Source organism: Canis lupus, chromosome 30 (assembly GCF_003254725.2).
Source record: "Canis lupus dingo isolate Sandy chromosome 30, ASM325472v2, whole genome shotgun sequence".
NCBI lineage: Eukaryota > Metazoa > Chordata > Mammalia > Carnivora > Canidae > Canis > Canis lupus.
In genome coordinates, this window is record NC_064272.1 from 9369433 (window position 1) to 9380995 (window position 11563).

At 40.5% G+C, this 11563-nt stretch overlaps 1 protein-coding gene across 3 annotated transcripts in view; it reads right to left on the reverse strand.

The window, feature by feature from the left end:
• The window catches only part of VPS39 (VPS39 subunit of HOPS complex), a 47331-nt gene extending 36846 nt beyond the window's left edge, over positions 1–10485 (reverse strand). For 2 of the 3 annotated variants that reach the window (XM_025473068.3, XM_025473071.3), the window contains exons 1-2: positions 10231–10485; positions 2397–2462 (exon numbers count right to left, since the gene is read on the reverse strand). In XM_025473068.3, the coding sequence (XP_025328853.1) occupies positions 2397–2462; positions 10231–10303 (139 nt within the window). In that variant the 5' untranslated portion in view covers positions 10304–10485. Of the gene's footprint in view, positions 1–2092; positions 2200–2396; positions 2463–10230 lie in introns of those variants that run through there. The other variant, XM_025473069.2, reaches the window with a different exon arrangement.
• Positions 10486–11563: the final 1078 nt, after the last annotated feature.

Sequence of the window (11563 nt, forward strand, 5' to 3'; positions counted from 1 at the left end):
CTTTTACTCATGCATGATTTAGAACTTTTAAATGGATCTTTTACTCATGCATGATTTAGAAACTTCAAGCACTGGAAAATACTGTTCACTGAGTTATACAGATTCTCCAGATGTTGGTACATTTTGTTATAGGACATATATATATGTAAAATCATACTCATTATCACCTCCAATGTCATCAGAAAAGTACTGAGAAGCTGTCGAGCTCATAGAGGTGGATATAATTTTTCCACAATTCTAATTTTCTATGGAAAGCCCCAGCCTTACTTTTAGCAGCATATACTTCCAGTTGTTTTCTTTGAAATGACAGACTCCTTTGTTCGTTTTAAGAAAACATGTACCAAACACCCAAATGGTCTGAAAAACCATAATCTGTCATTCTTTTAAGCAAAAATGATGTCCCACAAAAAAAAAAAGTGGCCAGTTCTGCTTAAAACTCAAATAAGTACTTTTTCTCGAGCCAGCCACTGTGCTTCATACCCAGGCACACAGCACTTCTTACTACATCAGAGATTATTAAAAAGATGTGTTGTCAAAGATTAGATATAATAAAATAATTTTTACTGCCTCACAAAGAACATTCTTAAGTGAAACTTGGCTTAAAATACCAGAAACCACAGTGAGTGCGTGCTCTATAGAGAACAACACATCAACTACTAGAACAGTTATGTACCAATAAGCTCATTAACCACTATCCTGAACTTATGCTAAGGACCAGTTCTAGTACTATCACTTCTGTACCATCAGTGCAAATGTCAATACGTGTCCATGAAAAAACAGTTTGAGCTGAAGGCAACTGAGAAGAAGCAGATAAAAAAAGGCTCTCTCCTTCCCTTCAATTTGCCTAAAAACAGAATATACATTTACAAAGGTGTCCCTCCTCCCCTCTCTACCAAGGACAGAATTTAATCAGTGGAAATAGCTCTAGATTTCATTAGCCCTGAAAGGACACTAGACCAATCTACTAACAAACTTTACTTACTCATCATTATTACATTAGTTCCCCCATGTGTCTGCCTTCTAACAATTTGCCATCCTAGAAACTCAGGGTCCTTTTCTTTTGTCTTATCACTTCTCTAAAAATTTGTTGTTCATTTGTTGTTAAGATAAGCCCAAATTTCAACCACCCCTTTGAGTTACCCATCACTGAATGCTCCCATGTGTATGTATAATACACATGTTAATACATTTTTCTCCTGTTAATCTGTCTTTTGTCCAATTTATATGTTCCCACCCAATGAACCTAAAATAGGTAGAAGAAAATTCCCCCCCCCATACACCCTAGAAAAATGCCCCTTTTTCCCATGTTACCCTTTCTCCAGGTTCCAAAACAAAGTATCTATTTCCATTCTAACCTTAAGCTATTTACTACAAAAAGTTTTTTAAGTTGAAAGTTATGAAATTTTTTTTCTAATATAGTCAAATAATGACAATTTCATATGGTTCAACACATTCTGGCATTAACAGCAGATTTCTACAGACTCTGTAGCTCCAACATACATTATCCAAACACATCAATTTTCCATGAAGAGAACAAAGAAATAAAATGAGGAAAAGAGAGTTGAGGTGTTTTTTCTCTCCCCAAAGAGGAAACCCTAACAAAATAAATTTCACTTTAGTTATTATTCTACATTTTAAAAATTTTATTTAAGATTATTTACTTATTTGAGAGAAGAAGTGAGCAAGAGGAGGAGCAGGTGGAGGAGGAGGAGTAGGCTTTCCACTGAGCAGGGACCCCGACCCAGGGCAAGACCCCAGGACCTTGAGTTCATGACCTAAGCTAAAGGTGGAAGCATAACTGACTGAGCCACCCAGGTGCCCCTATTATTCCACATTTATCACTGATAAAGTCACATTTGATTGGAGCTTTACTTTTCAAAGTCCTTGCATTTGACCCCAACAATTTTGTGAGACAGTTTATAGAAGAGGAAAATGACATTGGAAAGGACCTACTCAGTCATTTGGCCCAGGAGAAACCTGGGCTCAAACCCAGACCTCCTCTCTCCTAGTCCACCCCTCACAAGTTAAGAAAGGTTTTTAAATCAATAGTTCCTAACTTTGTTTCCTACTACCACATCATTCACAAAAAAACCTTATTCCCATCAGTGATATTTCCTATTTCTGACAGTCAGTCTCCAAGAAGTGAGGAGGGGAGGAACATTCAACCCCACTGATGAAATCAGGGTAGGGGAACAGAGTCTGAAAAAAAAAAAACAAAAAAAACCTAGAGACTTTTCTCATGCTTCTCCCCACTTTCCCAACATACTGTCTCAACCCCAGTTATTTTTAATGGTCCAGGAATCACTGATTTCATAGCTGTATACTAGCTGACTATCAAAATTTTTTGCATGAATAGTAAGTCACCTCTTTCTTGATGCTGGAGAGCTGCCACTTACCAGCATCCTTTCGGATCCTATAGAGAAGAAGATGTCCTTGTTTGGTGCCAACAAGAAGCCATTCTTCTAGAAGAGAAAACAGCGGTGAGAAAGGTCAATCAGCTTTAGTAAAACCCTATTTCTTGAGCTGGGGCTTATAATCAGAAATCAAAGGGTCAAGAAAATGAATTGTTTTTGATAGCCGTTTTGCAAAGCTAAGGAATATTTATATTCATAAAGTGTCTGAGGGCAGCCCCGGTGGCCCAGCAGTTTGGCACTGCCTTCAGCCCGGGGCGTGATCCTGGAGACCCGGGATCGATTCCCACATCAGGCTCCCAGCATGGAGCCTGCTTCTTCCTCTGCCTGTGTCTCTGCCTCTCTCTCTCTGTGTCTGTCATGAATAAATAAATAAAATCTTTTTTAAAAAAGTATTTGAGAACCAGCCAATCAAAAAAAGTATTACTAGACATATTAGAGAATAATAAATGTTCCTGCCTTCAGTGTTTCAAAATTAAAATGACCAAAAATAGGATAAATATATATAAAATCATAAAATGGATAGTATAAACAGGAAACTAGGTAACTATCAGAAACAAAGCTAAATGGCATCATTTAAAGGTTTTATGATTTTACTTTAGGGAAAATAACTGTCATGGCATATTAAGTTCACAGAATTCACTATCTTAAAGGATGGTCTAGCAGATAAAATTAAGTGTTGACGAAGATGTGAAGAAACTGGAACCCTCACACATTGTTGGCAGGGATATAAAAAAATGGTGTGGTCACTCTGGAAAATGGTCTGGCAGTTCATCAAAAGATTATACATACAGTTGTCATATGACTCAGCAATTCTACCCTTGGGCATATACATAAGACACATGAAAACATACGTCCACACAAAAACTTGTACACAAATGTTCAGAGCAGCAGCATCTGTAACAGCCAAAAGGTAGAAACAACCCAAATATCCATCCACTGATGAATGGATAAACAAAATGTGGCAAAGCCATACAAATGGAATAGTAGCCGACTATTAAAAGGAATGAAATGCTGATACATGCTAAAATAGGGACGAATCTGACATTATGCTCAAGAAGCTAGATGAAAAAAGCTACTTATTTTATGCTTCTATTTATATAAAATGTCAGAATTGCCAAATCTGTAGAGACAAAAAGACCAGACAGGAAAATGGGGAGTACATACTAATGGATATGGGTTTTGGTTTTTTTTTAGGGTGATGAAAATGTTCTAAAATTGACTGTGGCAATACCTGCACAATTCTGTGAATGTACTGAAAAACACTTAACTGTACACTTAAAATGAGGAAATTGTAAGGTATGTGAATTACATCTCAGTAAAGCTCTTATTTAAAAAAGAAAAAAGAGGGGATCCCCGGGTGGCTCAGGGATTTAGTGCCACCTTTGGCCCAGGGTGTGATCCTGGACACCCGGGATCAAGTCCCATATCAGGCTCACTGCATGGACCTGCTTCTTCCTCTGCCTGTGTCTCAGCCTCTCTGTGTGTGTCTCTCATGAATAAATAAATAAAATCTTAAAAAAAAAAAAAAGAAAAAAGATGGTCTAGGCTAGTGACTCTTTGGTATATATCAGAATTATTTGAGGATTTGTTAAAACAGATTGGTGGGCCTTGCCCTCAGTTTCTGATTCAGTGGGTCTTGCAATAGCCTGAAAATTTCCATTTCTAACAAGTTCTCAGGTGATGCTAATGCTGTTGGTTCAAGGACTGCATTCTGAGAGACACTCGTCTATACTAAAAGAGGCTCCAAAAAGCGTTTAAATAATTACCCTGACAGATCTATACTAACTTATTAAGAGAAGTTACACATGTACAGGTACTTCCTCATCTTTTTGATACTGTGAAAGGTCATTCATTTCTTTCATAAACTCTCTTGATCCTTTGCAAGATAAAATACTGGATAATGGTACAAATAGATAAAACTTTATTGAGCATGCAATGTGTTCCAGGACATGCTAAGCACATATCATGTGTTACTTCATTAATCCTCATGACTACCATTTGAGGTATGTTCTTCTTATAAATCTCCATTTTATAGATGAGGAAGTTGAGGCCTAGGGGATAATTTGTCCAGAGACATACATATAGGAAGATGTGTGTAGAAGCATCAGGATGTAACCACAAGCTGTGATGCAATGACTAAGGTAGCCTACATCAAAAGAATGGGTGTTGGCCAGAGGTTGTCTGAAAGGCACTGGTTATATTTATAAAAACAGGTTAGAGGTCACATCAGGAACACTTCTCCAGGTTGATGTACCCAGTCTTCCAGAAAAATGTAGTGAGTCTGACTTCCTTTGTGTTTTAAAACCAAGGCAGGACACAGAGAGTAAGACAATGCATGCTCTTAATGACATAAGAGAAATCAGAAATAAAACTAGCTCTCAAGGAATGCTGGAGATTTATGTTGGAGAACATAGAAGACAAAAGAAACAAGTTCATGATGCTTGCTCTGTAAAAGATATTGTGCTTAGAATTCTACTTCTAGATATCACTGTATTGAGCAATTGATAAGTCTCAAGTTGATTTTTAGGACACTCACTGCTACTTCAGATATAAATAAAATGAAGTGGAAAAATTTTAACTCACTTATAGCATACCTAAAAATCTATAACCAAAAAACCAAAAGATTATTCACCATCTTCCCCCTCCTTCTCTCCCTACTCTGCTCCCCAAATCCCTAACAGCTCCTGTTTTTACCTAACAGCTTCATCTTACACTCGGGTCTGTAAGACCTATCAATTTTACCTCTACAAGGCACCTCGCAACAGCATATCCCAATCTCCCCAGGGACCCTAGTGATGGCCCCAACTGGTATCACTATGTGTCCTTCCATGTTTGCTGCAGGTTACCTGAGAGCAAATCTGTGATACTGTCACAATGGGGCTTAAATCCTCATGAAGCTGCACTACCAAAATATGAAGTCAAACTTATAAGCATGACATTCAGGGGTCTACTCTTCATTTTATTTTATTTTTTTTAAAGATTTTATTTATTTATTCATAGAGATGCAGAGAGAGAGAGAGAGGCAGAGACACAGGCAGAGGGAGAAGCAGGCTCCATGCAGAGAGCCCAACGCGGGACTCGATCCAGGGTCTCCAGATCACGCCCTGGGCTACAGGCGGCGCAAAACCGCTGCGCCACCGGGGCTGCCCCTACTCTTCATTTTAATCGAGATGTTTACCTGCCAACAGATGTTTGTTATCAAACGTCTATTAGTCATAAAATTGAGAATCAGACAAATACATTAAAATAAAAAAATTTAATTGAAGTTTTATTTAACCCTTTTCACATTTTAATTTGAAGGTGCTGAGAAAAAAATGCATTGATCATACATGCAAAGTACTGTAACAACTTTCTTTAAATAGTAAAAGTACCACACACACATTCCTAATGCTCACACTCATTCAGGGAAAATAGTACATCATCTAGATGCACTTATGGCACAGAACCCCTGAGGAGGCTTGATTTGGTTAAGAGAAGTCAGTGGGGGCTCAGGTGACCAGAGGACCTGCCCCATGCTGGGCCTCCACATTTTATGGCACACCATCATATAATACAAATCGTGGATGCAAAACAGAGAATGAGAAGCTTGCAGAGCAGGCACAGAATAGGGTAGACAGTCTCTTCTGGGATCCAGTACAGCAAACCAGAAAGTGGGACACACTACATAAACGTTATAGTCTGTGGGTAACACACACGTAAACAAATGTGAACCAGCCCTAGAAAACTCCTGACAGCTTCATCCTGAGCCACAAGGTTGGACTTTATTCCTCCTGGGAAGTGAGTAAGTGCTAGGCCATCATCTCCTAATTACCCTAATGAAGCTCTGTCCAACAGTGCAACTCAGCCCAAGCTCATGTGATAAACCATTCCATTCCTGGCCCAACACTGGCCACTGCAGAAATGAAAAAGGTAGTGGTCACTTCCCCTTTTTTGGGGTCATAGGGCAAAGAATAGTGTTTCTTAAAGCATCAGCCTGATTAGCTGCATCAGAGTCACCTGAACTTATTAAAAATGCACATTCCCGAGTGCTGTTCCCAGATTCTTTTTTTTAAAGCATTTATTTATTTATTTATTTATTTATTTATTTATTCATTCATTCATTCATTCATTCATTCATTTATTCATTCATGAGACACACAGAGAGAGAGGTAGAGATACAGGCTGAGGAAGATGCAGCCTCCTTACAGGAAGCCTGATGTGGGACTCGATCCCAGAACCCCAGGATCACACCCTGAGCTGAAGGCAGATGGTCAACTGCTGAGCCACCCAGGCGTCCCCTGTTCCCAGATTCTGACACAATAACTAGGCAGTGGTGAAAATCTGTATTTTTTAATTCAATTTTTAAGTTATATGATGCAGGTATGTAGTTTTAATGCTAAAATTGTGGTAAGTGTAGCTTCCACCCTTGTCCACTCTCCCTGTTATCTCCCTCTCCTATAAGCAACCATCTAAGTCCTTTTTCTTTCTATTGTTTCTTTGGAAACTAGAAGAATGATTGTGTAAACACACATACAGATACACATACATTATACATGTCAGCATTTTTTTTTTTATAGGCTCTGAATATATATTAAAGTTTGGGAAGCAGGGGCCAGAATCAGACATTATTTACTGGATACATGACCTTGGAAAAATTAAATTCTCAGGTTATTCCTCTGCAAAATGGAGTTATTATTTCATAAAAGTTGAATAAAGATTAGTATTCAATAAGCAGAAGCTATTACTATTAATATCATTATTCATTTATCCGTTAAACAAAAAGATTTAATGAATACCATTACAAGGAACTATTCTAGAACTACAAATAAAGCAATGTATAAAACAAAGTTCCTGCTCTGAAGGAAATCATATTCTAATATGGAGAGACAATAATAATATAACATAAAATAGCATTAGGTAGCAAGCTATGATAAGAAAGATAAGGCTGAATAAGAGAATAACACATTGTCTTTCATATAGCATAGTTAGGGAAGGTCTTGCTGATTTATGTGACATTTCAGCAGAGACCTGAAGGAAATGAGGAATGAGCCATGTAATATTTAGGGCAAGAGAGTGCCTGGAGGAGGAAAAGAACAAGTGCAGAAGCCCTAAGGTAGATATGTGTTTTGTGTGCTATGGAAATAAGAAGACTGTGTGACTAGTAGGAGAACGGATGGGGAGCGCAGATGGGGTAGGTGAGGGGAAGTAACCAGAGGCCTGATGATGTCAGATGTAGAAAGCAGAATAAGGACCCTGGAACTTATTCCAGTTGTGACAGGAAGCTACTGAAGGATTCTGAGAAGAGAGATGTGATGAGATTAAGTTTTCAAGGGCTCACTCTACCTCTGTGGATAAAAGATGGAAAGTGTGGAAGTCTGGGTGGCTCAGTGGTTAAGAGTCTGCCTTCGGCTCAGGGCGTGATCCTGAGTCCTGGGATCAAGTCCCAAATCGGGCTCCCTGTATGGAGCCTGCTTCTCCCTCTGCCTATGTCTCTGCCTCTGTGTGTGTGTGTCTGTGTGTCTCATGAATAAATAAATAAAATCTTAAAAAAAAGACTGAAAGTGGTACAATGAAAAACACAGGGTGATCACTCAGAAGACTACTACAGTAATTCAGATGAGAGAGGTAGTGCTTTCAACAGAACAGAAATAGTGCAGCTGGAGAGAAGTGATTGGATTCGAGACTTATTCTGGAGGTGGAGCAGAAAGAATTTGCAGATGGATTGGAAGTGGCATACAGAAGTGAAGAACGACTCCAAAATCATTAGCAAAATGGGTAAACAGAAATGTCATTTGCTGAGATGTGGGGTACAGGGGGACAAGCATGTTTTGGGAGAGTGAAATCAAGAACCATTACGGCCATGCTATTAGACATCCATATGAAGGTGCTGAAAAGGCAGCTGGATTCTACAACCCTGGAGTTTAGGGAGAAGTCATCATCATTAATATCCTCATTTCCATTTCCCAAGGGATGGATTATGGTGTCTCTCGATTATTGTCTGGCCCTGCATGATCTGGCTTCTGGAGGTTCCTGGATGAATTTTTGGTAAAGGGGGTAACGACTAGATAGAGTAATACTCACTGCTGCTTAAATCTGAAAACAGTTTTGAGTCAAGAGGTGGTAAGTAGCCTCCTGTAGCCCAATACCTACCACGGCACCCTAAAAGGTAATGAGCATTTCCCCTGTAGGGTGGGGGATCATGGTAGACAAAAAACTACGCAACATTTCAAAATTATTTTTCTGAAAAGTTCAAGTACAAGGAATCTTTACTGTGACAAAGTAGATTAGTGAAAGGCTGAGATACATGTACTACTCATTCCACAAGGCATCAGTCAAGGACTCTGGCAAGCTAAGTAAAGCACGGTAGGCAGCTGCATTCATCCTTTTCAGAAGCATATGTTCTAGGCTGAACTGGGTACCCCTCCTCCCTGTTTCTATAACAGGCAGCAAATGCTTCCTGTATCAATTATCTTGTATCATTATCTGTTCCTGTCACTTTGTCCCTCACTGTGTGTCCTAGGAGCACAGCCACTGCTTCTTATTCATCCTTTTATCCTTCTCTTTAGCAGAGAAACTGGTCCACGTGTGCATTTGGTACATATTTGATGTGGAGTTAGAGGAATGTGTGTCCCTTTGTAGCAGTGTCAAGTCTTTCATTTTTAAAAATTTTTTCCTCTATTTTTAATTTTTGTTGAGCATTTAACAACAGAAAATAGAGAGAATTTTTTTGGAGATATCTGGAGGAAGCAAGATTCTTTCCCTCACCCAAGGGACTAGGACAGCTTACTGTGGAGGTGGGATTTTAAAGGAACCCAGGGCTGCTAGAGGCAAAGACTGTGCACATTAACATGAAGACCTGTAGTGAAAGCACCCTACTGAAGAGGCTGTGAGAAACTCTGCAAGACTGACTGGGTGGCACTATCCATAAATGATGCAGAAGATGCTAGCCACTACCATGATTTCCACCAGACCTCTCTTGGGTCCCTGGCTCAGTATAAGATCTGATCTGATTAAGAGTTCTGAGTCACCTTTGTGTGGCCCTTGATTTCTAGGACCTGGACAGTAACAAGAAAGACTGAAATTATTTGTTTGGTCTTTGATGACTGTTATCAGACACAACCACTCTACAAGTATAATGTTCATAATTAAGAGTCAAGGTTTAGCCCCCTGAAACCACTTGTATTCTAGAGCATACAAGAGATGCCGGACCCTGCTTTCTATACTGGCCAACTGCAGAAGGATTACACAAGTTTTTAATAGGTTAGATTTCATGACAGCCTGGACTGACGCTCTTCTACCTACACAGTTAGGTAACTTGGGCACTTTGAATATAAGGCAATCGACTACTCGCCTGGATTGAATTTAAAACAATACGAGTTACCTACAGTAATGAGAAGCGAACGATGAATGATCACTGAGGGGAAAAAGGCATATGATGCTAAGCAGTTAGAGCCTCCCAAAATAGTGTCGTCTTTCACCTAGAAAACAACAGAATCATCTGGACAAGTTGAAAACTCCCCACTGTTTGCCCCTCCCAAACTGAAGACTTATTGGGAATCGAAAGGAGCCAAAGCCGAGCACCGTTAACAAGAAAAGCTCAACCTTCAACTCGGTACCGAAAACAAGAGTAAACGAACCTAAAACGGCCGGGTCCCTGAGGATTACCCAAACAGCGTTCACCGTCTACAATACTACGCCCTTCCCCACCCCAGGCCTCTCTCCGACAGCGTCCGACCGGAGTTCATACAGCCAGACGCCTGTCCACTTTCCTACTTTGTGAGAGGTCGGAACCGCTTCTGCGCTGACCCTGCCTCGGCCCCTTGGGCCCTCAGCTCACCCCAGGCAGCCAGACAGTCGATCTGCAGAGGCAGCTTTTCTAGGATCGGCACTGGCTCGAAGGCGTCGTGCATGGCGGCGAGCAGGGTCACCGCAGCAGTTTCACCCGGAGTGGGCCGGGCCGGGTCCTCGGCCGGGAACCAGCCCAATGAAAGGGGGTCAACCGCGACGCCGAAGCGGCACCCCAGCCACAGGCCTACGCTCCACAGCCATCAACACAGGACTTCCTGCGGGGCTAAGCCCGCCTCTTCCGCAGAAAGCCCCGCCCCTTCCGCCCTAGCTTCTAACGCACATTCGAGGAATGCGCCGGCGTTTGGGTCCCCGCCTTATTTGGGACTTGGCGCCTCTTGGTCATGGAGCCTGACTAGCGTCGGGGTTTAAGAAAAAGGGAAAAAATAACTTAAAACTGTCTCAAGTAATATAGCATGGTGGTGAATTCGAGCTTTGGCTTGTTAGCCGGGATGGAGATCTCCTTCCTATTTAGGAAACTAGCTGTGACGTTTAATCTCCGGAGGCTTTATTTTCTTATCCGCAAAAGGATGGTAGTGCTTTGCACTAACCTAGCGTCGTGGGCGCCTAGCAATTCTTGACCCCCTCTGAACACCTAGTAAATGGTGGTTTTTGCATTACCATTATAATCCCAACCAGTTTTTAAAAGGTTGTCCTAGGCCAGTGCTTTACACCAGTAGCATCAACATCACCTGGGAACTTGCTGGAAATGCAGTCTCAGGCCTCATTCTTTCCCTACTCAATCAGAAAATCCAGAGTAGGGAGATTCAGCAGTCGGTGCTTTTTAGTAAGTCCCTAAAGTGAGTCCATGCACTTTGAAGTTTGAAAACTACTGCAATAATGAAGTGAGTGAATCTGGCAACTCCATCCTGCTCCAGCAGGAAACAGAGGAGGTAGGTCATAAGAGTAATAAGCATTTGGGTCTAAAAAATGTAAATGAAAAAAAGGGTGAGTCTATGATAAGAAGTAAAAAAAAAAAAAAACTGGCCTTGGTCACTTTATTTACTCTTTCCCCTTCACTACATTTTTATACATCAGTTCCTCACCTGTAAATTAGTATCATTGTCCCTCTTTACCAAATGCTGTATCTGATAATCTAGTGAAATATTTTCAAGGTGTTAATACACAAAAGTTGCTAAATAAATCAAGTGTTGTGGCTGACTTTCACCACAAAAAACGAACACCTTAAAAATTTAGAATTGCCAGCTGCTGTTCTGGAATAAGTCCTAATGCCTAGTAGTGTCAGGCCCAAGGACTAAGAACTAAACAGATCAATGTAATACTGTAAATTACTTCTGAACCAGTTCTAAGAAATGATACACTAT